The sequence below is a fragment of the Lissotriton helveticus genome, chromosome 1_1 (genome assembly GCF_964261635.1).
Source record: "Lissotriton helveticus chromosome 1_1, aLisHel1.1, whole genome shotgun sequence".
Taxonomy (NCBI): domain Eukaryota; kingdom Metazoa; phylum Chordata; class Amphibia; order Caudata; family Salamandridae; genus Lissotriton; species Lissotriton helveticus.
Window position 1 is genome coordinate 1851667568 of NC_136057.1, and position 22691 is coordinate 1851690258.

Consider the following 22691-nt stretch of genomic DNA (forward strand, 5'->3'; position numbering starts at 1 on the left):
GCAGACTTCGGAATCGAATCCGAGGGCTTGGAAGGATGCTCCATAGATTTGCTAGGAGTCGGTGACGCCGGAACCGGAGTCATCGACTTCGGCCGAGCCGGCGTCGATATCGGCGTCGACCTCGGTGGAGCTTGGAACTGCCACAACGGAGTCGGGGCTGGCATATACGGCATAAAAGGTGCCGGAGCATAGGAGTGAGGAACACCCAAATTAAAAGCCATGGGACCCATGGGACCCGAAGGTGCTCCAGAGGGGTACCATGATCTCGAGAAGACACCATACATCGCGTTTAAAAACGCAGAGGGGTCCTGACCTGGAGTCGGGAATGGAGGATGTTCAGGCCGATCTCGAGGCAGGTTTGAATCTGTCTCCTCAACAGGATTCGAAACCTCTTCCTCAACAGGAACTCCATTGGTGCCATCTGGAGTCGGAGATGGAGCCGGAGCCGGAGCCGGAGTCGGATCCGGAACCGGAGTCGGAGAATGGACCATCAACTCCGAAGGTGAAGCCTCACCTTCTTGATCCGACACTTGCGGAGGAATCACTTTTGACTTTATCCTCTTGGGAGATCTCGATCTAGAAACAGACTTATCAACCGGATTAATGACCGGATCCATGCCTCCTCTTCTTATGCTTCTTACGAGAACCGGAAGCGTGATCAGACGAAGACTTCGAGGCCGACGCCTCTCGAGACCTCAACCTGGATCTCGACTTTGATCTCTTCGAGTGCTTCGAGGATCTTTTAACTTTACTCGCCTTTAGTTTGGCCACAAGAAGTTTAGATTCTCTTTCGCGAAGAGCCTTCGGATTCATCTTCTGACATGAAGAACATCCCTCCACGTCGTGATCCGAACTCAAGCACCAGATACAGTCCTGGTGGGGGTCCGTAACGGACATCATCTTCCCATATTCTCTACAAGGCTTAAACCCTGTCTTCTTTGTCGACATGACAACGGTAGCAAAAGGTCAGAGAATGGAGAATCGAAGAAATATAAAGTAACAATAAGCTATAAGCTACAGAGTATCCCGAAACCGTTAGCGTCGACGACGCGGAAAAAAGGGAACTGATGTCATCACGCCGGCGTGGGCCTATTGTAGGCGTCGGTGACGTCAGCGGAGTCGCGAGCGAGGTCGTGTCTCTATGACGTCCTAGTCCACGTCGGCGCGAGGCTACAAAAGAATTTCCGAATGTTGCTGACGCAAGGGGATATTCACAAGGTGAGGAATCCACATGGCAGATGTATCTATCAGAAATCACACTGCTCTCAGAACAGGTCAACAATTACCTTGATGTCACTGCCAAAGCATGGCTGGAAGAGGAACAAACAACCCTTCGTAATTGATGTGATAAAAAACTGCCATTTTGGAAAAGGGGGGTGGTGATGGACAGAGTTTCTGAATGATGCAGAATACTCTTACCAAGTCAAGAACTGCCATGTCTGCGCTACCATTGGGCAAAGCACAGGGCCGGATTGCTTTCCGGCTGAATTGTAGAAACATTACATCAGCATTCTATTACCACATTTATTAGAGATGTATAAAAGAAGGCCATCTCTGACACACGCTCCCCAGTTTATGTGCGAAGCATCACTGATTACACTACTTAAGCCTGTCGAGCCGACTCCCTAATGAGATTCTTGTAGATATAGAAGCTGTCACTGATTAACTGTAATGCAAAGATTATAGCTAAGCTCATTGCAAACCACCTCACTCCATCGGATGTCTTCAGTAAGGCACAACCAGTCTAAGTTATGGGAAGTGGAGCTGCCTTGGATGAAACTAAATGCTTTTTGCTATACTTAAGGATCTGGATCCTGAGTTTGATGCAGTCCTGTACCCCTCCCCCCCTTCCCGCTCTCGATGCAACCAATGCATTCGACTTGTTGGAATGGAGCCATCTTTTGGCCATCTTTCCAAGGATGGGAATGCCCAGCCCTTCCATTGACTGGCTTGCTCTGCATTAACATCACCATACAAATTACATGAGGTACTTGTCAAAGGTGGTCGCTCTTTCACTTTTATTCACACTAGTCCTCAAGCCTCTTGCACCCAAACTTTGACAACGCTACACTGGAAACACCCTGAGGTATACAATAGCAGTCATATACCAATATCCGGGTACACAGACAATAGGACATTATACGTCAGGTACCCCAGGGCCAATCTAAATTCTGTAATGAGGGAGTTTGTCTGCTTTGGTGTATTACCTGGAATGACATTTAATTGGAAGAAGTCCCAAATGTTCCCTCATAGCCAACACAAATCCATTCACCCCAGACTTCCCGCTGGAATGGTGCGCAGATTCACTTAAATACTTGGGTGTCAGAGTGCACAGTGATCCACAGCAGGTTATAAGCGAAAATTATAGAACTGCCATCACCAGGTCACAGATGAGATTCTCTTGCTAGATAACTGTACCTTTATCATTGGTGGGCCGAATTAGCCTCATGAAAATGGTCATACTACCCAGCCTCTTTATTTGTGAACAGATCTATAGTGATTAATTACGCAATTTTTCTCAAACCTGGTTGGATATAAAGCTAGTACTGGTTGGGAGACACTCACTCTCCTATTCACATGGGTGGATTTGAGGCACCTGACCCAGAATTGTATTACCTGCATGCACAAGCGCATTTGGCACACTGCTGGTACTGGCTGACTTCCTAGATGCCACATGTGGCGGTCAAACAGGATAGGGCAGACCAACTCACCTTCACAGGACTGTATTGGCAGGCAGGTTCCCTACCTACCAGATCAAAAATCCATGACTGCCTGCATGTTGGAGGATTGGGAGAGACTCTCCAGAAATGCTAAGAGGGAGTTGATTTACTCTCCCAAACTGACATTATACCATCATCCACAACCACCTGCCACGCATGAACCCATGACTTGGTCTCAAATTCACAACAGAGTCCTCACATGGTTGGGTGACATGTATAAAAATGGCACCTTTGTCTCCCTTAAAGACTTTAAGGGGCTATCACGATCCACTCCCTTGAACTTGTTTCTTTATTACCGCCTTCGCAGGGCAAGCCGACTGGCGAACCCTGCTTTTGTCTTTGAGCACAAGACCCTCACAGCACTAGACAAGCTACTGGATGCAAGGAAAGCAGAAATGGAGTTGGAAATAATCCCAGATACCAGACGTTCTGCTGTGCCCAAACAGGCATAATCTCATCTAGCAGTAAGTTAAGCACTGTACACTATAATTCAACGTGCATACTACACGTGGCAATGTGACGTTTTGGTCTTCGTGCAGACTCATGCTGCATGACAAGTAGGAGGTTGTAACTGACTTCTTACACTGGTCTTTGATTAGTAGATCCTGACCCTGTAACTAGACGTAGACAGCTGACACTATATAAAGGATTGACATTCCTCTAGACTTCCCAGTTGGCCTATTTGGGTTGAGTGACAGAAATACCCACAGATCACAAGAAGCAGCTTGCTCTGGCATCCGTTCTTGCCAAACATTTGATTGGCTGGGCCACACAAAGAACTTCAATTCTTGAGGGTTCAATCTGTGCAGGGGGTCAATGTTGGACTGCCCCAGGGGGAAGCTTCCCATCTGCTGTTTAAGTAGGTGGTGGGAGGCCAGTGGCAGACCTGCAGAAGAGACCTGCAGCTACAGTGCTGAAAGGGCCCACATAGGTTCATACACAATTTAACACAGTCAGAATGAGGGGGATTGCATGCAAGAGGGAGTCTGGCCACTGCAATCAAGGGACCTAATTGAGATAATCCTGTTTTCTTGTCCTTCATTCTCCACCAAAAAGCTGCCTGGTGTTACAACTTACAGGGCTGCTGGGTGATTGCAGGCTGTGTGTCACGTTTCTCTCTCTCGATGCTACTCCCACAAAAAGAAGCTGTCAAACTGCAGTACCAGCGGGGTTTGTCTCTCCTGGTACACAAACCAACCATCACACTGACAGCAAAGTCACAACTGGCGAGGGAAAACTCAGTCTTACGCAGTTTAATGATCTGGGTGATTTGTGCCAACTGTTCACTCACTGGACCCTCTTTGTGCCTAGTACTGCTCCCAGACTTGTTATCTGCGCAGGCCTACCTGCACTCCTGCTTCGCCCCCTCCACCCCATGCAACATGAGGTAGCCACAGGCGATAGCAGCCCTCAGCAAAGTAAGAAACAAATTTGCCGAGACACTCATCACAGAGTCAGGATGAATCAACATGCCCAAACAATTCCACCAATACACAGTTAACTCCTGAAAGAAACTTCAAGTTAACATGCAACACTAGAAACACAGATCGGTGGGGTGGGGCCGAAGACAGTCTCCTGTGCCAAGACCTCAAGAGGATTGTGGAATGAGTCACCAAAACAGACACTAGAATCTCCACCAGGAAAGTACAGTTCAAACTCTCCATACAGAGGTTGTACATTTTAAGGGTGTGGTGGGCCATCTAGAAAGGGGGATGCAGAGGGCAGGTTCTAAAGAATCAATCAGTTTAGTTGGGGTGGTGAAGGGCAAACCTTGAATGCTTTTTAGACACTTGGATTTCTGCATACGACCTACTCCACTGCTTTGGTATTGAAAGGCACACAGATTCCCGATGACTAGGCTCCACCTGGGGCTCCTCTACCTACCCACGGCCTATGAAAGCCAGTTTCCTAAATTAGGAGGACTGACATGTAATACTCGGGCAATCTCGCCTGACACCAGATCTTATCATTGACTGCACTGATCAGCATTTGGCCAGACTATACTGTCCAGATGCAACAACTGCAAAGCTCCTTCCATGCTGTAAAAGAAGAAGTACATACAATTAATATACATGAATTTCTACCTGGTGAATTTAAAGGTTATACATGAGGGCAAAACTATTTTTTGGGAAAGCACAGAAAGTTTGGGACTGGCTCAGTATGTGGAACCCTTTGGCGATAGCTCCTGTGGGTGCCCATTTGTTGGGTCCCTCCAAGCGGGGCAGTGAAAATTGACATACCCAGGAAAAAGAACTCCAGCTGGGCTGCAGATGAGGACTTTGATTTGATATTTGCAGAATCTATGCACCACCATAAGGACAACCCATCTCGGATGTGGAAGAGAGGGTCAGTAAGACGTACTCAGCTCAATGCATTTGCTCAAAACACAGAAAGACAACCTTAATCCTGAATGACCATATTCTTTTACTGTATTTGAATATTTTTCTATGTATGCTGCATAACCTTTCACCCCCAACGGGTATGTTAAGAGGGTGCTTCTACAGAGCTGTAATTTTAAATGTCACGTTGGATAAGTTTCTCCTTTAACCAATGGTTTACAAGCTGGGGTGAGGTGACAGGCTTCTGTTGTGGGTAGATAAGAGTACCATTTAGAACAAGAAAACAGGAGGAGGAGAAAGGAGGCAGAGGCCAAGAGCCTTAACAGTAATACTGTACTAAATTCACACAACTCCAGATGGAAGCTTTTTAGAGCAGAGTGTTAACAGAACACCTGCGGAGTAGCTCAGGTAACGTTCCAGTATAATTAACTGGCACACTGGGGGAACGGGGGGGGGGAGATTTCAATGAGGCTTTAACTTTCTGGAGACTGCCCTGGCATTGTACAGCAATAAGATGCACGTTATCTAGGGCACGATATGATCATAAGTGCCCTGCGGATGGGATGCAATCGGCGTGAGCACCTACTGTTTGCGCCCCCAGGGCCCTTTGGTGTCAAGGAACAGGGCAGCGAGGCTTGCACAGCCCCTTCTGTAATGCAGTGTGCACTACTGCTAAATTTACGGCAATGCTATCTAAGGTGATGGTCCCTCATTCGCATGGGAACATACCCCATTTTAGCACTCCATTATAGCAGGCGTAGAAGCAAAGAGGCAGTCAAGAGGAGCAGTGATTGTGCGCCACGAGACAGCGCACAGTGGGTGTTAATCCACTCCCACACCCCAGGAAGGCAAGAGAGGGGCTTCTGGGGACCAACCCCCAAACCCCAGCATTTCTATTTAGGCAGGTGCACTCACTGCACATGCCTGCTGGAGATCTTTTCCACCCCCCTGCCTTGAAATGCAAATAAAGCTGCTGCTGACATATGGCTTCAAACATTTGATCAGCCTTAAATTACTACGTGCAGGAATGGCTTTGTGTCTGCATTGTGAACAGCATATTTACTGTAATAAGGTGCATGGAGCTGGTCGGCACAAGGGGGCAAGACTAAAGACATCTTAATACTGTGGTACATGGGATCTTGGTACCCTCACACACCCGAATGGTGTCATGCTTCATCATTGGGCAATGCTCCTAGTCGTGCCGGTGCTGCAATGCTTTGTCGGAGATCTTTTCAGGATAAAGCTGTAGGGTGCATGGGGGTGAGTGACGGTGAAGTCTTAAAGTGAAGTCTAAAAGATGGCTGGAGGGGTGGCTAAACGATATATTAGAACAGATATTCCTCTGCCAACATTAAAAACCAGAAAACACCCTCTTTCTTGAAAGACACCAAAGCCACCCTCAGCCTCATCGAGAATCTCCCAGAATACCATGAGATCACCTTACTCGTCACCCTGGATATAGAGGCATTATACACAAACATCCCTCAGGAAGCCACCATCAGGGCGATTGAAGAGACTGAGAACCACAACAAGTACAGAAACGCTCCCGGTGGAATTCATTATGGAATGCACTGAATTAGCTTTAAAGAACAACTTCTTTAAATTCCAGAACCAAATATACAACCAGGTTCACGGAACTTGTATGGGCAGCACGTTTGTTCCTGAGCCTGGCATGCCTGTATATAGCAAATTTTGAAAAAACCCATATACAAACTGAGAATAACCCACTTCTTCAAGGAGATTAAGGAATGGAAACGATATAAAAGCGACGATATATCCATGTTCTGGACTGTATCTGAGGAAAGATGCATTGAGTTCCACAATTGGATCAATCAGCGGGACCCATATTTGAAGTTTACTTTGTTCACCTCACTAAAGGAGATTCCCTTCTTGGACCTACTAATCATTATGGTCAATGGCAACCTAACCACCAAGACTTTCAGGAAGCCTACCGACCTCAACAGTCTCTTACCATACAATAGCCATCACCCCAAGACACTCAGGGAAACCTTCCATATGTTCAATTTCTGAGGTCGAGAAGAAATTGTAGCAAAGTTTAGGACTACAAACTCCAAGCTGAGGTAGTGAGTCATAACCTGCAAAAAAGGAACTAGCCCAGACAATCAGCTAGGAAGAGAGCACACAACAACCATTGTGACGCTCTCCATGAGACTCACACAAAACCACAGGAGGACATCGTTAAATGTGAGACTACCTTCACACCTATGTCCAGCAAAGTAAAGAGCATAGTACTAAAACACCGGCATATCATCAACACAGGTGACCTCCAACTGGAACGTCCAAGGTTTGAGTTTAAACACAAAACTTGAGGGACTTCTTAGTACATACAAGACCACAGACCAAGTACACTACTGACTAAACCACTCTCTGGGGTCTCCCAGCAGTGAAGGGACATTACCAATGTGGACAGTGTAATGTATGTGGCCTTACCAACCACACTACGCAACTCCAACTGGGCGACATAATATGGACCCAACGCAAACATACAAACTAACACTAAGAATAAAGTGTACCTCATCAAGTGTCCCTGTAACCTCCTTTACATGGGTATGACCACCAGTGGCGGCTGGTGAATTTTTAAACTAGTGGGGCGGAAATTACAGACCCAATTATTTTGCTTGAGCAAGCGTAGCAAGAGAGCCCAAAGTGAAAGAGGGCACGGGTCTCTTCAAGAATTTTTTTTTAAAACCCTATTTAAATTGTGGATTTTACAGAACATATTAACTATACATTTTTGAATGATAAGTGAGCACACTTATAAACATCTCCAAGCATCCTCTTTACCAAGTGCATCTGTTATGTTACGTTGGTTCGTCAAGCGCTGCTAATCATCCGGTAGGGTACCCATGCACTGGATTTAGTGTCCTAGAACTCTTGTTATCAGTGCGCCTGCCCTCTTTCAAGCTCTCTCAGTCAAGTATTCCCATTTGGCATCCATCATACATACTTTCATTCATATATGCACTGCTCTTATAACCCTTCTCACAACCATGAACTCTTCCTGCACTACCCCCAACCAGGCACCTCCAACATTCCTTCTCACAATCATGTATGCGCCCATTCAGCCTTTCTGAAACCTAAACAACCTATTAATACTTTTCAGTGCTAATTGGGCAACCCTTCAAAGGACTCCTGAGAAATACACTGGTCTCAAGGCAAATACACAATACACCCCCTCTAGCAGCCCATCCTTCATTTGAGCTGCTGACCACTGCTCCTACAGTCATTCTCAAGGCAATTCCCCTTTTTAGATCTAAGGCTACCAGGTGACGCTATGGGATTTTCTTTCACAAATGAAAGTTTTCATGTGTTTGTTCACTTGCATGAACTGAAGTACCCTTTGACTACTACTCCCAGAATTCTCTTGATGCTTAAACTGAAGCACGGGAGTACAGCACTGCGTCGTCGGTGACAAGAAGAAATCTAAGAAACTTAATTACTGACATTTAAAAAGCCCAAACAGCTCTTACGGCCTTTCAAGAATCATGTGACCCTCATACTATCCCTCGCCCAGAGCTCCCACCATTCAGGTCTAACATGCCACCCTTCCCTCTCGAGGCGCACCGCCACCCATCCGGGGCAACGCATCACACAGAACCATGTTGAGCTCTCGGTGGCAACCACACACAAATAGGTTTTCACTAACAATGCAATCTTTAAAATAAGAGCTGTCTGGCATCTTTAGTTTAAGCCTGTTGGGTGTTTTAAACCTCCAACTGAAAAAAATGCACGTTTATATTTTTTTATTAGTATGATGTTCTTTGAGGGGTGCTTTCTTTTTATGTACTCCCTAGAATGAATCGTTAAAAGATGGATTTCATTCCCCTGCACCACGCAGTTGAGCGAGAAATAAAAGGCAATTAGGAGAATTTTGTAAAATGCAGTCTGTTGCACGACGAAAGCCCCCTTTGGCCCCTGTATTAGCGAGAGCGCTCCGCAGGTACCCCTTTGTCCAACTAGCTTACTCCCCATTGTTAAGAGTACATGATCACACTGCAAACTAGCAACTGCAGAGAAAGTGAATAAAATACATATCTGTAAAAAGAGCGCCAGGTGATCTGCCCGATTAGTCTGTGAAACAAACACCAAAGCGTTTCTCATATTCTCTTAAGAGACTTTTAGGAGTGGTGAGCGGCACATTCCTGCATTGGAGCTCAGCTGTGTGCCGGTGCTGCTCTTTAAGGGGGGCCCACACGCCAGAAGGATGCATCTGGTAAGACGGAGGTGCCTAATAACTGACAACCTCTTTCACTTCCAGTCACGGCCGCCGGCCGGCATTACAGGTGGGTGGGGGTTGAAATGGGGTCGTCGGGCCGCCGGGGGAAAAGGGGGGGGGGGACTTGGCGTGAGGGGTTTAATGAAAAAAAATATATAGATTAAAACTTACCGTCCCGGCCCGCGCCATCTTCTGAATGGGTCCGACCCCCGCTCTTCTGCACCAGTGCTGAACTCTGCGCAGTGTATTTATTCAGCCAATCCTGGCGCAGCTTAACAGCGCCACTGCGCCAGGATTGGATAAAGAGCAGGGTGAATACTGCCCATATGACACCCAGGTCCCCCAGGTCCCTGCCTGTCTGCGTGCTAGAGGGGAGGAGGAGGAGGAAAGGGACTACCGTGTGTGCGCATGCGTGGGCCAGTCGTAAAAAAGGACTAGTCCATAATGCGCACACTGTGCTGCCTGCTGCGCTCCTATTTCTGCTCAGCTGGCCCCGCCCCCACACCCTTCCGCGATGTCCAATAATGATTCTGCTTGTCCCGGTACAGCTGGCTGAGACTCTCATTGACGCACGCACGCAGACTGAGTGCGCTTTTTAGGATAATTTATTTTTGAATCACTGCACTGCACTGCACATACATACTTAATTGAATGCGTGACATGACTACTGTGGCTAGTGGTGGGACGGTGGCTAGTGGGGCAACGCCCCAACGCCCCCAATGGACCCACCGCCACTGATTGACCACACAACAGGTCAGGATCAGAATCAGAATCAACGAGCACAGAAGTAACGTAAGATGGGGTCGAAACACAACCAAGATGAGCACATACTTCATTGAAAAACCACACACAACAGAACACCTCCAGTGGACCATTGTAGAAACCAACCCAATATGGAATTCTACGACACTGTTCCGGAAAGAACAAAGATGGGTCTACAAGCTAAGAACCAATGTATGGGGACTCAACGATCAGATCCCCTGGATTGAACTTCAATGAGTCCCCCAAGCTGTATGTACTAATCTCCAGACCCCTCTGGAACCAGTTATATGGCCATTCTGCCCTAAGATGTATGTTAGCGTAGGCATGACCACCTTGGACATAACAACTCTGCACTATCTTGATTGTTTTTTAATACAACCACTATTATAACAAAAACTATGTTTATTCTGTGATTGTTTACCCCCCGTTCCTTTACTATTACGATCCCCATAACATTATGCATAGTTATCACAAGGGACAGTACATACTACATGCGCAGACTACTTGCCAGGTATCCTATGTAGAGTACACCACACTACTTGATAGAGGGCTCCTCTAACCTGTGATCACTATAATATGCACAATTATAATGGCTTTCTTAGGCTATCTTCAATGGAGACATCAGTGAGGCATGTATATCGCTTGACACCTTGCAGAGTAGTGGTCCCAATACAACATAGTTAACTGGACTATGATACACCATTATTATTTATTACCCGGACTTTACAGACACTAGCGTATAGGTCAAACAACATTTAAAGATGGCGTCCACACTAGCGCGGACACACACAATAGGCACACCCCTGCATTTGCCCAACCTAATATATCGCCCACACATACGCAGATGCACTCAGTGCAACCGGCACAGGATTCAACAACAAGCGGCAGGTGTATACGCCCACACGCCGGTCTCCGCACCGCTACTTAAACACAGCGGTGTTCACATTTCAGCCTCAGCAGAGACAGTGTGATGTCGGGTAGGTGACCGGGCCATACAAACCTATGAAAAATTAAGTACTACTGCACCGCCAATCCCACTCATTGCAACCAGATAGCATGGCTGCATACGCTCCGCTACCTTGGTTTGCCTTACCTGATGCCATAACAGGTCTCGAGGATACCCACAGCCGCATCTCATGGGGCAATTCCTTCTTAAAATCTAGGTAAGCTCAAAACGATAACTGAAACGCTTTAGTGTACATAGTGACCTGAGGTTTGCCATCAATGGTGCTACCAAGTTCAGACAATGTGAAAATACTTACCTACTTTGGCAGCAATCAAGTGTTTTAATTACAACTATGTGTTTTTGTGTCTTTTTTACAAAAGTTACATTGTGCCCTGAGCACCATTATATGTTTGTTCGGTATGGTCAGTACATGTCCATAGCCCGCATTTTGATCCACTATCTGGACATTCACCATAGACGATAATATACTATGTGCACCTGGCGCACCAATGGAAACCCAGGATCATGCTTGTTTTTAAGGACTACCCTTAGTGGAGGGTATGGAGGTATTAACTACGCTTACCTTCTCTTGCTTTCTTCTTTTTTGTCTTTTCAGAATACTGTATCAACCTTTAGTGACACTACATTAACATATATAGGCCACTCACTTCGACACTTTAGCCTTTGTTACACAGCACTCTTTTTGGTGCTAAAGAAGTGCTTAGGATCTCCCCCTGAGACCAATAGATAGTGCGAAACATGTTGACCACCAAACATGTCCATTAGGGGAATGCTAGATTTCTCTTGCTACTGAGGGCCATTATCTCCCTCTGAGCAGCACAACCGTTTTGGTTTTTAATGTTGGCAGACGATATTTTTTCTAATATATCATTGAGACACCCCTCCATCCATCTTTTAACATTCACTTTAGGACTTCACTGCCACTCACCCCCATGCACCCACAAGGTTTTATCCTGAAAAGATCTCCGACAAAGCGACCCTTCGGGGGACCCGTAGGGCATTGCAGCGCCAGCCCAACGAGGAGCATTGCCCAATGATGAAGCATGACATCCTTTGGGATGTGTGAGGGCACCAAGATCAGGACACACTGTTCCCAAGTACCACAGTATTAGGACGACTTTAGTCTCTCTCTCTCTACATAGGAACAGTGACTCCAGTGGGATTAAGTCATTACATCTCATGTTGGCGGTAAGGCAGACAGTGGCAGTGTCTCCCGACCCCGCTTGGCGCCAGGTAATACACGCAGAGCAGAATACTCTGCAGGCTCTATTGGATGATATCTGTAAATGCGATGTGACATTTATTTTAAAATTGATTACGAATTTTAAATTACCACGCTGTGTTAATCTTGATTAATAATTTTAATACACTTACTTCCTGTGCATCACGCTCATCCACGGAGCTAACAGGGGCTATAGGAATCAATTTAAAACTTTGTGCTCAGTGTTGCAGCCTGCCCGCCCTGGTCCGACTCAGTATCCAATACCGTTGAGCGGAGGGCGGGACAGGTACGAGCCAGAGTGACACGCCTAAAACACTTCCTGATTGTTCAGTCGAGCGGTTAGCGCTCTAGCCTTTGAACACTAAGGGCTATTAAGCCACTTGTCGGCTCTAGCGCGCAGGGGGGCGCCTTCATACGCGCCGAAGACAAGCCAAAGACCTGCCCGTCTGCGCCCGTCCGCGCCAGAACGGGCCAGGGGACATGGAGGATTTAACAATTATGCACCACGTATCCATCCTGAAAAGGCTAACTTGCACGTCGCAGGTACTGCTGAGTCTAAATACGCACTATACACCAGGCGTAAGCTGCAGCGTAATACCAGAGGTTGAAGGACCCTTCTCTTGCTGCTTGTGCCACACGCAATTTTCTACGCATATGAGAAAGACGTCCTATAGAAGTTGTCCCAATCCTTTGACTCCCTCTATTTCGAAAGCTGCTGATGACCCTCCATTAGGGAGGAATAACATCCTGTGTAACATCAGATCTCTTTCTAAACATACTGCTGAGGTCTGGGAACTAATCTCCTCCAAACAACCAGAGGTATGCTATCTCACAGAAACGTGGCTTAAACCACACAGTACCCGAGCCATAACTCTAGGAATCCCCTGCAACTATAAAATACTTAGACTAGACCGTCCAGCCAAAACTGGCGGCGGGATTGCTATTGTATACAAAGAAGAGCTGGCCATCTCGGTCCTAGAAGAACTCAGCTCTTCCGAAATTGAAATTTTAGTTTTCAAAATACACATATCCCCTAAAGAAAACTATAAAGGTGCTCTAGTTTATCGCCCGCCTGGTCCCTACAACATCTTTTCTAATATTTTGGTCGAACTACTAGCCCCACATATCAATTATAATAGTAAGTTCATATTAGTTGGAGATTTTAACGTTCACAGTGAGAGACCAGACTGTAAGGAAGCACAATCCCTACTAGCAGATCTATCATCCTTAGGATTAATATTAAGGAATTGTGGACCTACGCATCAGGCAGGTCATACCTTAGACCTGATACTCTCCAACGTCCCGCTTGTCTCCTGCCCACCGGCAACTCAGGTGAGCTGGACTGACCATTTTATTGTAGCATTCAGTACCCCCTTCCATGCACCTACCCCTTCATGCCCCAGTTCACTACCCAGTGTCCGTAGACAGTGGCATAAAGTTACCAACTCCACCTTTGGTGAAAAATGTAATTCCCCGGTTCTCCTACCTCTGGATAATATTGAACCTGCTCTTAATAGATTTGAAGGAGAAACAAAGAGTTATAGATAAAATTGCCCCATTGAAGCATTTCAAATCTAGGCCAGCTAAAAAGCAAGAAATGTGGTTTTCTGATCATCTAAGAACACTGAAATTAGGTGCAAGGAAACTAGAAAAAAGATGGAGAACGTCCCATCTTCAAGAGGATAAGAAAAAATACTGGGACGCATTATCCTTCTACCACAAAGCGATTCGCACAGCGTGAAAAACCCATATTGCGTCACAAATACAAGAGGCAGGGAACTCCCCATGGGTTCTTTTTCAAATCCTACAAACATTCGCTAAACCTACTGCATGTGAATCCCCCTAAGATGGCCTCCCAACAGCTGTGTGATGAAATTTCTTGTTTTTTCACCAATAAAATTAATATTATTTATGATAAAATAGTGTGCACAAACCGGGCCACTCCTATAGACCTAGTATCCCCTCAGACACAAACAGAAGCAATATCGGACAACCACTCCTTGGATATCCTTCCCCCAATTTTACTACAAAAAACGTTTATACTAATAAAGCAGATTAAGAGTGGGAGTCCAGATGACACCATCCCTGCCAGGATAATGCCTGCACTGGCAGAACAACTATGCCCAATGATTACTGAATTAGTGAATCTCTCACTTCCTTCAGGCGTTGTCCCTAAGGAGTGGAAACGAGCTCTTGTCAGACCGATAAGAAAAAACACTGCCACTCCATGGTCTGATCTAACCAATTTAAGACCCATTTCTCGATTACCATTTCTGGGTAAACTTATAGAAAAACATGAGAACCGCCACCTATCCGGACATATTGAACTTGCTAATGCCCTGGACTACTCCCAGTCAGGGTTCCGCCACAAATATAGCACAGAATCCACCCTCCTGTCTGTCACTGATGACCTTCACATGTACCAGGACAAGGGCTTTCCAGTCATACTGGTTCTATTAGATCTGTCAGCAGCGTTCGACACGGTGTCTCATTCCATCCTGACTGAACGGTTGTCGAACGCTGGCATTAAGAATAAAGCCCTTGACTGGTTGAAGAGTTTCCTAGCTGATCGCACCCAGAGAGTCACCATGGGTGCATATCGCTCAGCGGAAACAGAGATTTTTAAGGGGGTGCCACAGGGCTCTTTTTTGAGCCCCACCCTTTTTAATATCTATGTGGCACCCCTGGCAGGAGTATTGCGTAGGTACGGCTTCATCCCCGTATCATACGCAGATGATACGCAGCTCCTCTTCCCTTTTAAAACTCTTTCCGCTGAGGTTAGGAACTCTTTCTTCAGGCATGAAGGCAGTGGCAAAATGGATGTCTACCAACTACCTCCAATGTAATGTCAACAAAACGGAGGTTATGTTGTTTGGGGAGGCAAAAATTCTATGGACTCCTGAATGGTGGCCGTCAGACCTAGGAGCAGTCCCTGAACCTAAACAGGTCGTGAAGAATCTGGGAATTCGGTTTGACCACGATCTGTCACTGAAGCAGCATACAAGCTACATCTCAGGGATATGCTTCTATACCATCAGTCTGCTTCGCAAAGTTTTCCCTTTACTACCTGACTCGGTTAAGAAAACCCTCGTCCAAGCACTGATCCTTAGTCGGATCGACTATTGTAATGGCTTGCTGCTTTCTGCAAACGAAGGAGTGCTGGCTAAGCTACAAGTCATTCAGAACACGGCAGCTCGCCTTGTTCTGAATGCCCCCCCGAGAACTGCTTCCAAGCCCTTCCTTGAACAGCTGCATTGGCTCTCAATTCGACAAAGAGCCAAATTTAAAATATGCTGCTTGATCCATAAGTGTTTGAACGGACAGGGGCCCGTTTATCTCGAACAGAAATTTGTTCCCTACGTTCCATTACGTTCCCTCAGATCGAGTAAAGACCTCCTTCTGGTGGTCCCTCGCGCTAAAAAGTCCAGACATGGAGGTAAAGCCCTATCCATTACTGGTCCCAAGCTGTGGAACAAACTCCCTCTGTCACTGAGACAATGTAAAGAACATCTTACATTTCGAAAACTTCTAAAAACCTCCATTCCACGCCCGTTGTTTACCGGTTCCAAAAGCGCAGAGATACTCCATGAGGAGTGGATTCAAGCGCTATATAAACCAGCAAACAAACAAACACTCAGGAGCACGAGTCACCGGACCTTCATTTAGTTCCTTGTCCCCCCTTCCCCATTATCTACTGCACAAGGAGGGCACCACTTAAAGGTGCTTCACGGCAAAGCCCAGGGCAGTGCACCCTATGTGCAATGAGGGCCCTGGTATCTTTTAATGCCCTTTTTGGCCATGGCGACAGACTGCCCTGACCTATTACAGTAGGCCTCTATGTCTGATAGAATGATGTTGCTGGCATCCATCTACTGCCTTCTCAGTGTGCTTGTACCTTTGTAAAATGATCATGAAAGTGTGTTGATGTTTTTCACCAAGGCCAAGTGACAGAACCCCAGCTATTTGGCTTCTACAATGTATTATTAGCAAAGAATTGCATAGCAGCTGCCAATATCACTGAACACCAAGAGCTCTTCCTGACCATCTGGATAACTTTCAGAATTACATTGTTGTGGTGGAGGAAGGGTGAAGGTACACTGGACAAGGGTATTTCTGTACCCCATCAGGCTAGCCAGAGTCACTGTCCATCCAAGAAGCGAAACACATTTAAGGCTGTCCCCAATTACATTAACACAGATGTATTTAAAACTGGCATGTATCAAATGTAGATTGGCATTTAAGGGCAAAAAACAAACAAAAAAACCACAACCACACAAGGGAACAGAATGAATTATCTACAGAATGGATTATCTGAGTTGGACCTTTAGGTCTATGCCCCAACAATTCATCTGCATTGCACCTTACAAAATATCCAATAGTGAGCTATATCTAAAAATATGCTGTAGTGTACAGGTCTACTACATGCTCACTGAAAACATTACGAGTAGATATTCCAGCACCGGTCAATAGGTGTGTGAAATGCGTATCTCATATCGCAACAGTTTATTTAACTATGGCAGCTCGATCGGCATATAGCTCTTACCACAAGCCAAAGCCGGACCAGACTTCCAGCAAGCAATCTGGAAAGGGTAGTTCCAGGCACCAATTCCCACGCACACCCCAAGTGGCTCCCGCCTCGTGTAAGCAAACGATCCACCAGGAAGCTGAATGTGTTGACCTATGGGAAGAAATCAAATGGAAAACAAAAGTTCATATTATGGAGAAATACAAATTCGAAAAACACCTGCTTGTTTTGCAAAGACAGAGCACAAAACGGCCATTTGGCTGGGTACGGTAGAGGATAATCTCAGAACTGTGAAGCCCACATCAGTAAGTGAATCTATTTGCGAGCAGAGTGAAAGGCAGACCTTCATAATCAAAGTAAAGTCTCAACCTACATAAAAACTCCCCTCCAAAAAACATGGAACAGCGGCAATAAGTAAATTAAAATAATGATGCAAGTAAATTCAAAATATGTACATGCACACCCTTTTTAATATACACCTACTCATTTTCAGAAAGCATTCAAGACTTATATTTTAGTAAACAAGATGCTCTTTAGAACCCAAACAATGACAGAATTTTGCAAAGGATGTCAAGCCATAGCAGACCCACATTGCTGAACTAAAACCAAGGTATAGACATTTTATGCAGAGTGATAAATAGGTAATCCCTACATTTCTCAGGGCTCCCGAAACAGGAAACCGTTGGCAAACCACTGTTTAGCTCCATTGATGATACATGTAAACAATATAGATACTATATAGCGCATTTTGTGGATCTTTGTCCACAATTAAGATTTATTCACTAAGGCACTACACAGTTAAATTTGCTTGCCAATAGTAAGTGTGAGAGCATGAAGCCTGAACTGTGCAAACATATGGAGTAGGCAGTAGGGATACCTTTTGGTTAGATAGGCTCACAAACTTGGGGATGATGGCAGAATACTTTCACAGTTGCCAAAAACAAGGCGAGAAAAGGCAAGGCAATGCAGTGAGGTATAAAGCAAAAAAGCTGCACTCTGCGGATAAATATTAGCATATGTGAATCAAGATCCTGCTAGATTGTCGAACAGACACTTCGCTTTTTATCCTTGGTGGTTTATTTTTGACATGGTTTCATCCTGTTGGAGTACATTATCACTAGAGCATAAACAATTTTAATACAGGGCAGATGGGTCACAGCTCTGTACAGCAAAGGGAAGGCTGTGGTGAGCAGGGTCATCTATAAATGTGCAGTTTTTCAATACAATGGGATGTGAACCACAGTTAAACACCAGAGTACAGTATTCAAGATGAACAGGCCTTAAAATAGATGCCCTGCGCCATTATTTAATTTGTTTTGCATTTCTCACAGTTTCGTCTGAAATAGTTAGGTTACCTGACAAGTTGCCTGCCAGGCCAGCGCTGTATTCCAGACTCTGCCATGAAATGTCCACATCAATGTTGGCTTCAAAGATGGACTTTCCATTGTTGATAGTTTCCAGTGTCGCAATTTCCTTCTGGCGCTCCTGTGGAAAACAACAATGTGGTCACATCTTGACCTCCATGCAGCCCAACCCCATGCTGCCCCACATCAGCAGCCTCTATTAATGCTTCAAACTGGCTTTTCACGGTTTGTTACCAGTAACAACCTTGCAGCTTTGCACACAGTCTGGAGGCAGCCCTTTTGACACATGGAAAACAAAGCACCAATTCAATTGTTTACTACTACACTCAGAATGCATTGGATTTTCTGAGCAGCTCCGCAGGTTATGGTGTTGATGGTTGTGTCCTACGCTCCACTCCAATGTGGTTGCATAACAAGAGAAGCATACGTAGCCACTGGAGAAAAAAAAAGTCCAGTTCTATGTATACAATACTTATACCAAAAGGTTTGTAAGAACTCTTCAGCAGGACACTGAATGGAACTGAGGTGCACAGTGGTAATGTGCTTTTCGAAGCCACACAAATTAGTCAAGAGTCTCATTTCATCAGCTGCAAATTAACCGGGATCTTGAATTGGTCTGACCATTCACCATAACCAGTCTCTCACATTTGTCAATTTCCAAGTTTGGAAAGCACCATTTCATATGGACTCGTTGCCACATGTTTGATACAGTGTAGTACTGAGCTAATATCGTGCAGATGAATATTGGTGGATAAGAGCATCTCCTAAAGTATAGATTCAGATTACCCAGCAAAAGGATTGCAGATTCAGTAAACTGCACTGCTAAATGATTGACCAACAGCTGTACAAATGGCTTGTGGTCTCTCAAATAAGGGGCAGATTAACACTTCAATGGCGAGAAAATTTGGAGAGCGAATATGGTTTACTTTAAAGGGTTTCTGTGTGACATGGCAACACCGCATTTTTTTTAATGGTCTAGATGGAAGATAGATCTGCGTACAGCAAGTCCACGATCCTTGATTTGAAGCATGGCCATTCTATGTACCTGCGTGTTATTAGCAATGTGATGTAGAAAGCATGTCTGAGATGCAGTTATGCAGGATGCAGTGCAAGAGAGTAGATCCTGTGCCCTACTTCATGCTCATAAACACTCCTTTATTTGCACCCCTCACTACTTTGCCTGCATCCAGACCACTGGGATGCCGAAGCTTTGCTTGCCCCGGACCGTTAGTCGATGGTCTGTGTTCTCCTGTTCGGTTTCGGACTAGTGCAGTTGTGTGGAGGATAGTGCAGGGCACAGCTGAGCAAAGGAGAGGCAAGGAGTAGTTTCTGTCCTGTAACTCCAGTTCTGTAGTAGGGGTATCTCGGTTATAGTCATAATCTAGTGAATAGTCCCGCCCATGTGCGTGGACCCCGGAGCAATCAAAAATAATCTCTTAAAGTGTCGAAAAAATGCAGAACTGCACAGACACTTGAGAGAAAATTTAAAGACAGATAATGCAGCCTATAAAAGCTACACTGTCCAGTACTTCAACTAGAAATTCCACCACAAAACAGCAAAGCCTGTACAGATTTCCCTTGCTTTAACAGCAAACACCCTCTGGAATGATAGAGAGGAGAACCTGGACAGACAAGCCCCATAGGCTGCCATTATGTGGCTCAGAATAGGATACTGTGCATTTAAGAGAACATTCCAAAACTTCAGTATCCCAGAATGCACTGCAGGTCCCATTTACTTTCAGTTCTTTTTGAAGGCGTAACACGCCATACCTGTAGCATTCCGTACATGAATATCTCTCTCCACCGGGGAGGAGAGCGGGCGCTTATGACTATAACAGAGATACCCCTACTACAGAACTGGAGTTACAGGACAGAAACTACTCCTTCTGTAGTAGGGGATCTCTGTGTATAGTCATAATCTAGTGAATAGAATGGCAAGCCCATCCCCACACCAAAGCGGCGGTGGAGAAACGAGAAATAACACCACTATTGTGCGAACAGATTTCGCAGCGAAGCCTGCCCAACCTGAGCATCTGCCCTGGCATCAGTGTCCAGGCAGTAATGTCTAGCAAAGGTATGGACCGACTTCCAAGTGGCCGCCTTGCAGATTTCTGCAATGGGAACATTACGAAGCAAAGCAGTCGTGGCAGCTTTGCCCCTGGTGGAATGAGCCTTAGGTTTGCCCCCTAAGGTCTTATTAGCCTTTTGGTAACACAATTGTATGCAGGACACAATCCACCTAGAGATAGACTGCTTAGAGGTCGCAAGACCCGTCCTGACTGATCCATAATTGATAAACAATTGGTCTGACCTACGAATATCTTTGGTTTTATCCAGATAAAATTTCAACAACCTCCTAACATCCAGGGAATGTAAAGACCTTTCCGCTGGAGATGAAGGATTCTGAAAAAACTTAGGCAAAGTTATAGTCTGGTTGACATGAAAATCAGAAATAACCTTGGGAAGAAATTTAGGGTGAGTACGCATAACAACCTTAGCAGCATGAAATACAGTATAAGGTTCTTGGCAATACAACGCCTGAATTTCACTCACCCTGCGGGCCGATGTAATGGCCACAAGGAACGCTGCCTTCCAGGACAGGTGCTGCAACGAAGCCTTATGAATAGGTTCAAAAGGCTCCTTCATCAATCTGGACAGCACCACATTCAATTCCCATGAAGGCGAGGGAAGCCTGACAGGAGGGAATACTTTCTTCAAGCCTTCCAGAAAATCTTTGATCACAGGGATCTGGAAGAAGGAAGTCTGTGAAGGGCATTTCCTGTAAGCAGTCAATGCAGCCAGATGAACCTTAATGGAATGGACATTAAGGCCAGACTGCGCCAGATGTAGCAGATATGGAAGGATGACATCCTCCTTGCATGTTGTAGGATCATAGTTCTTGGACCTGCACAAGATGCAAAACCTCTTCCACTTTTAAGCATAAGAAGTCCTAGTGGAAGGTCGCTTAGCCTCCTTCAGTATGTCCATGCAATCCTCTGGGAGATTCAAATGGCCATATTGCACTATTTCAGGAGCCCTGCCGCCAAACTCAAAGACGAGAGGTTGGGGTGCAACATCCGCCCCCCGAACTTCGTGAGAAGGTCCGGCCTGCACGGCAGCTTCATGTGAAGAAGGAGAGACCGGTGAAGCAGGTCCGTGTATCACCACTGTCTGGGCCATTCCGGGGCAATCAGGATCATCCGAGCCCTGGACTGGGACAGCTTGATGAGAACCGTTGGAATCAGGGGAATGGGTGGAAAAGCGCACAGAAAGCTGTTCGACCAGTTGATCCATAACGCATTCCCCAGCGTCCCCGGCTGGTAGTACCTGGAGGCGAAGTCTCGGCACTTGCTGTTTTCTGCGGTGGCGAACAGATCCACGTCTGGAGCTCCCCACCTTGCGAAGACTTCTCCTAGTACTTCGTCGTTTATGACCCATTCGTGGTTTTCCTGAATCAGTCTGCTCAGTGCGTCTGCCTGAACATTCTGCACACCTGGCAGATGAGTGGCCGTTATCGTCAGTCCTCGGGCCAGAAGCCAGTGCCAGATCGCCTGCGCCTCCTGTGACAGGGTGCGTGATCTCGAGCCCCCCTGCTTGTTGAGGTAATACATCGTGGTCGTATTGTCCGTCTGTACAAGCAGAGAGTTGGTCTGGAAGGACGGGTGAAAAGCCTTCAGTGCCAAGTGAACAGCTCTGAGTTCCAGGAAATTGATGTGGTACGTGGACTCAGTCGGGGACCATGTCCCTTGAATCTGTAAGTCTCCGGAGTGCGCTCCCCATCCCTGGAGAGAAGCATCCGTCATGAGAGTCTGAATGGGAATGTCCTTGTGGAAGGGAACCCCTCTGAGGAGATTCTCCGCCGAACACCACCACTTCAGAGACTGAAGAGCGTGCTGAGACAGACGTATCCGGTCGTCCCAAGAACCTCTCCTCTGGTCCCACTGATTGATCTTCCAAGCACTCCTGCAGCGGTCTCATGTGCAGCCGCGCATGTGGCGTCAGGAAGATGCAAGAGGCCATCGACCCCAGTAGAGAAGACACCGTCCTCACTGTTGTAGATGGAGTGGTCATAAGAGCCTGAGGCTTCCGAAGGAGTGATAATCGTCTCTCCTCCGAAGGAGACACGCTTGCAGACATCGTATCGATGGTGGCTCCCAAGTACTGAATGCACTGGACCGGAGTCGGGACAGACTTGGACATGTTGATGTGCAACCCCAGCTTGTTCAATAGAACGCACGTCTTCCGGAAGTGCGCTTGAGCTTCAGAGAAGGAGGAGGCCTTGATCAACCAATCGTCCAGGTACGGGTAGACAAACACCTTGTTCTTCCTCAGGTGTGCCGCTACCACTGCCATGCACTTCGAGAAAGTCCTGGGCGCAGACTTCAGTCCGAATGGAAGTACCGTGTATTGATAGTGATTGGTGCCGACTAGAAATCCCAGGAACTTCCTGTGTGTGTGCAATGGGCACATGGAAGTATGCATCCTGTAGGTCTATTGCACATAGCCAGTCTCCCTGTTGCAACTGGGGATAAATCTGATGCAACGACAGCATGCG

At 46.2% G+C, this 22691-nt stretch overlaps 1 protein-coding gene across 4 annotated transcripts in view; it reads right to left on the minus strand.

Annotated features, from left to right (window-relative positions):
- The window catches only part of ALDH9A1 (aldehyde dehydrogenase 9 family member A1), a 262831-nt gene that overhangs the window by 93385 nt on the left and 146755 nt on the right, over positions 1-22691 (minus strand). For all 4 annotated transcript variants that reach the window (XM_078641404.1, XM_078641401.1, XM_078641392.1 and 1 more), the window contains 2 exons: positions 18128-18257; positions 16791-16925 (listed from right to left, as the gene is read on the minus strand). In XM_078641404.1, the coding sequence (XP_078497530.1) occupies positions 16791-16925; positions 18128-18257 (265 nt within the window). The remainder of the gene's footprint in view (positions 1-16790; positions 16926-18127; positions 18258-22691) is intronic.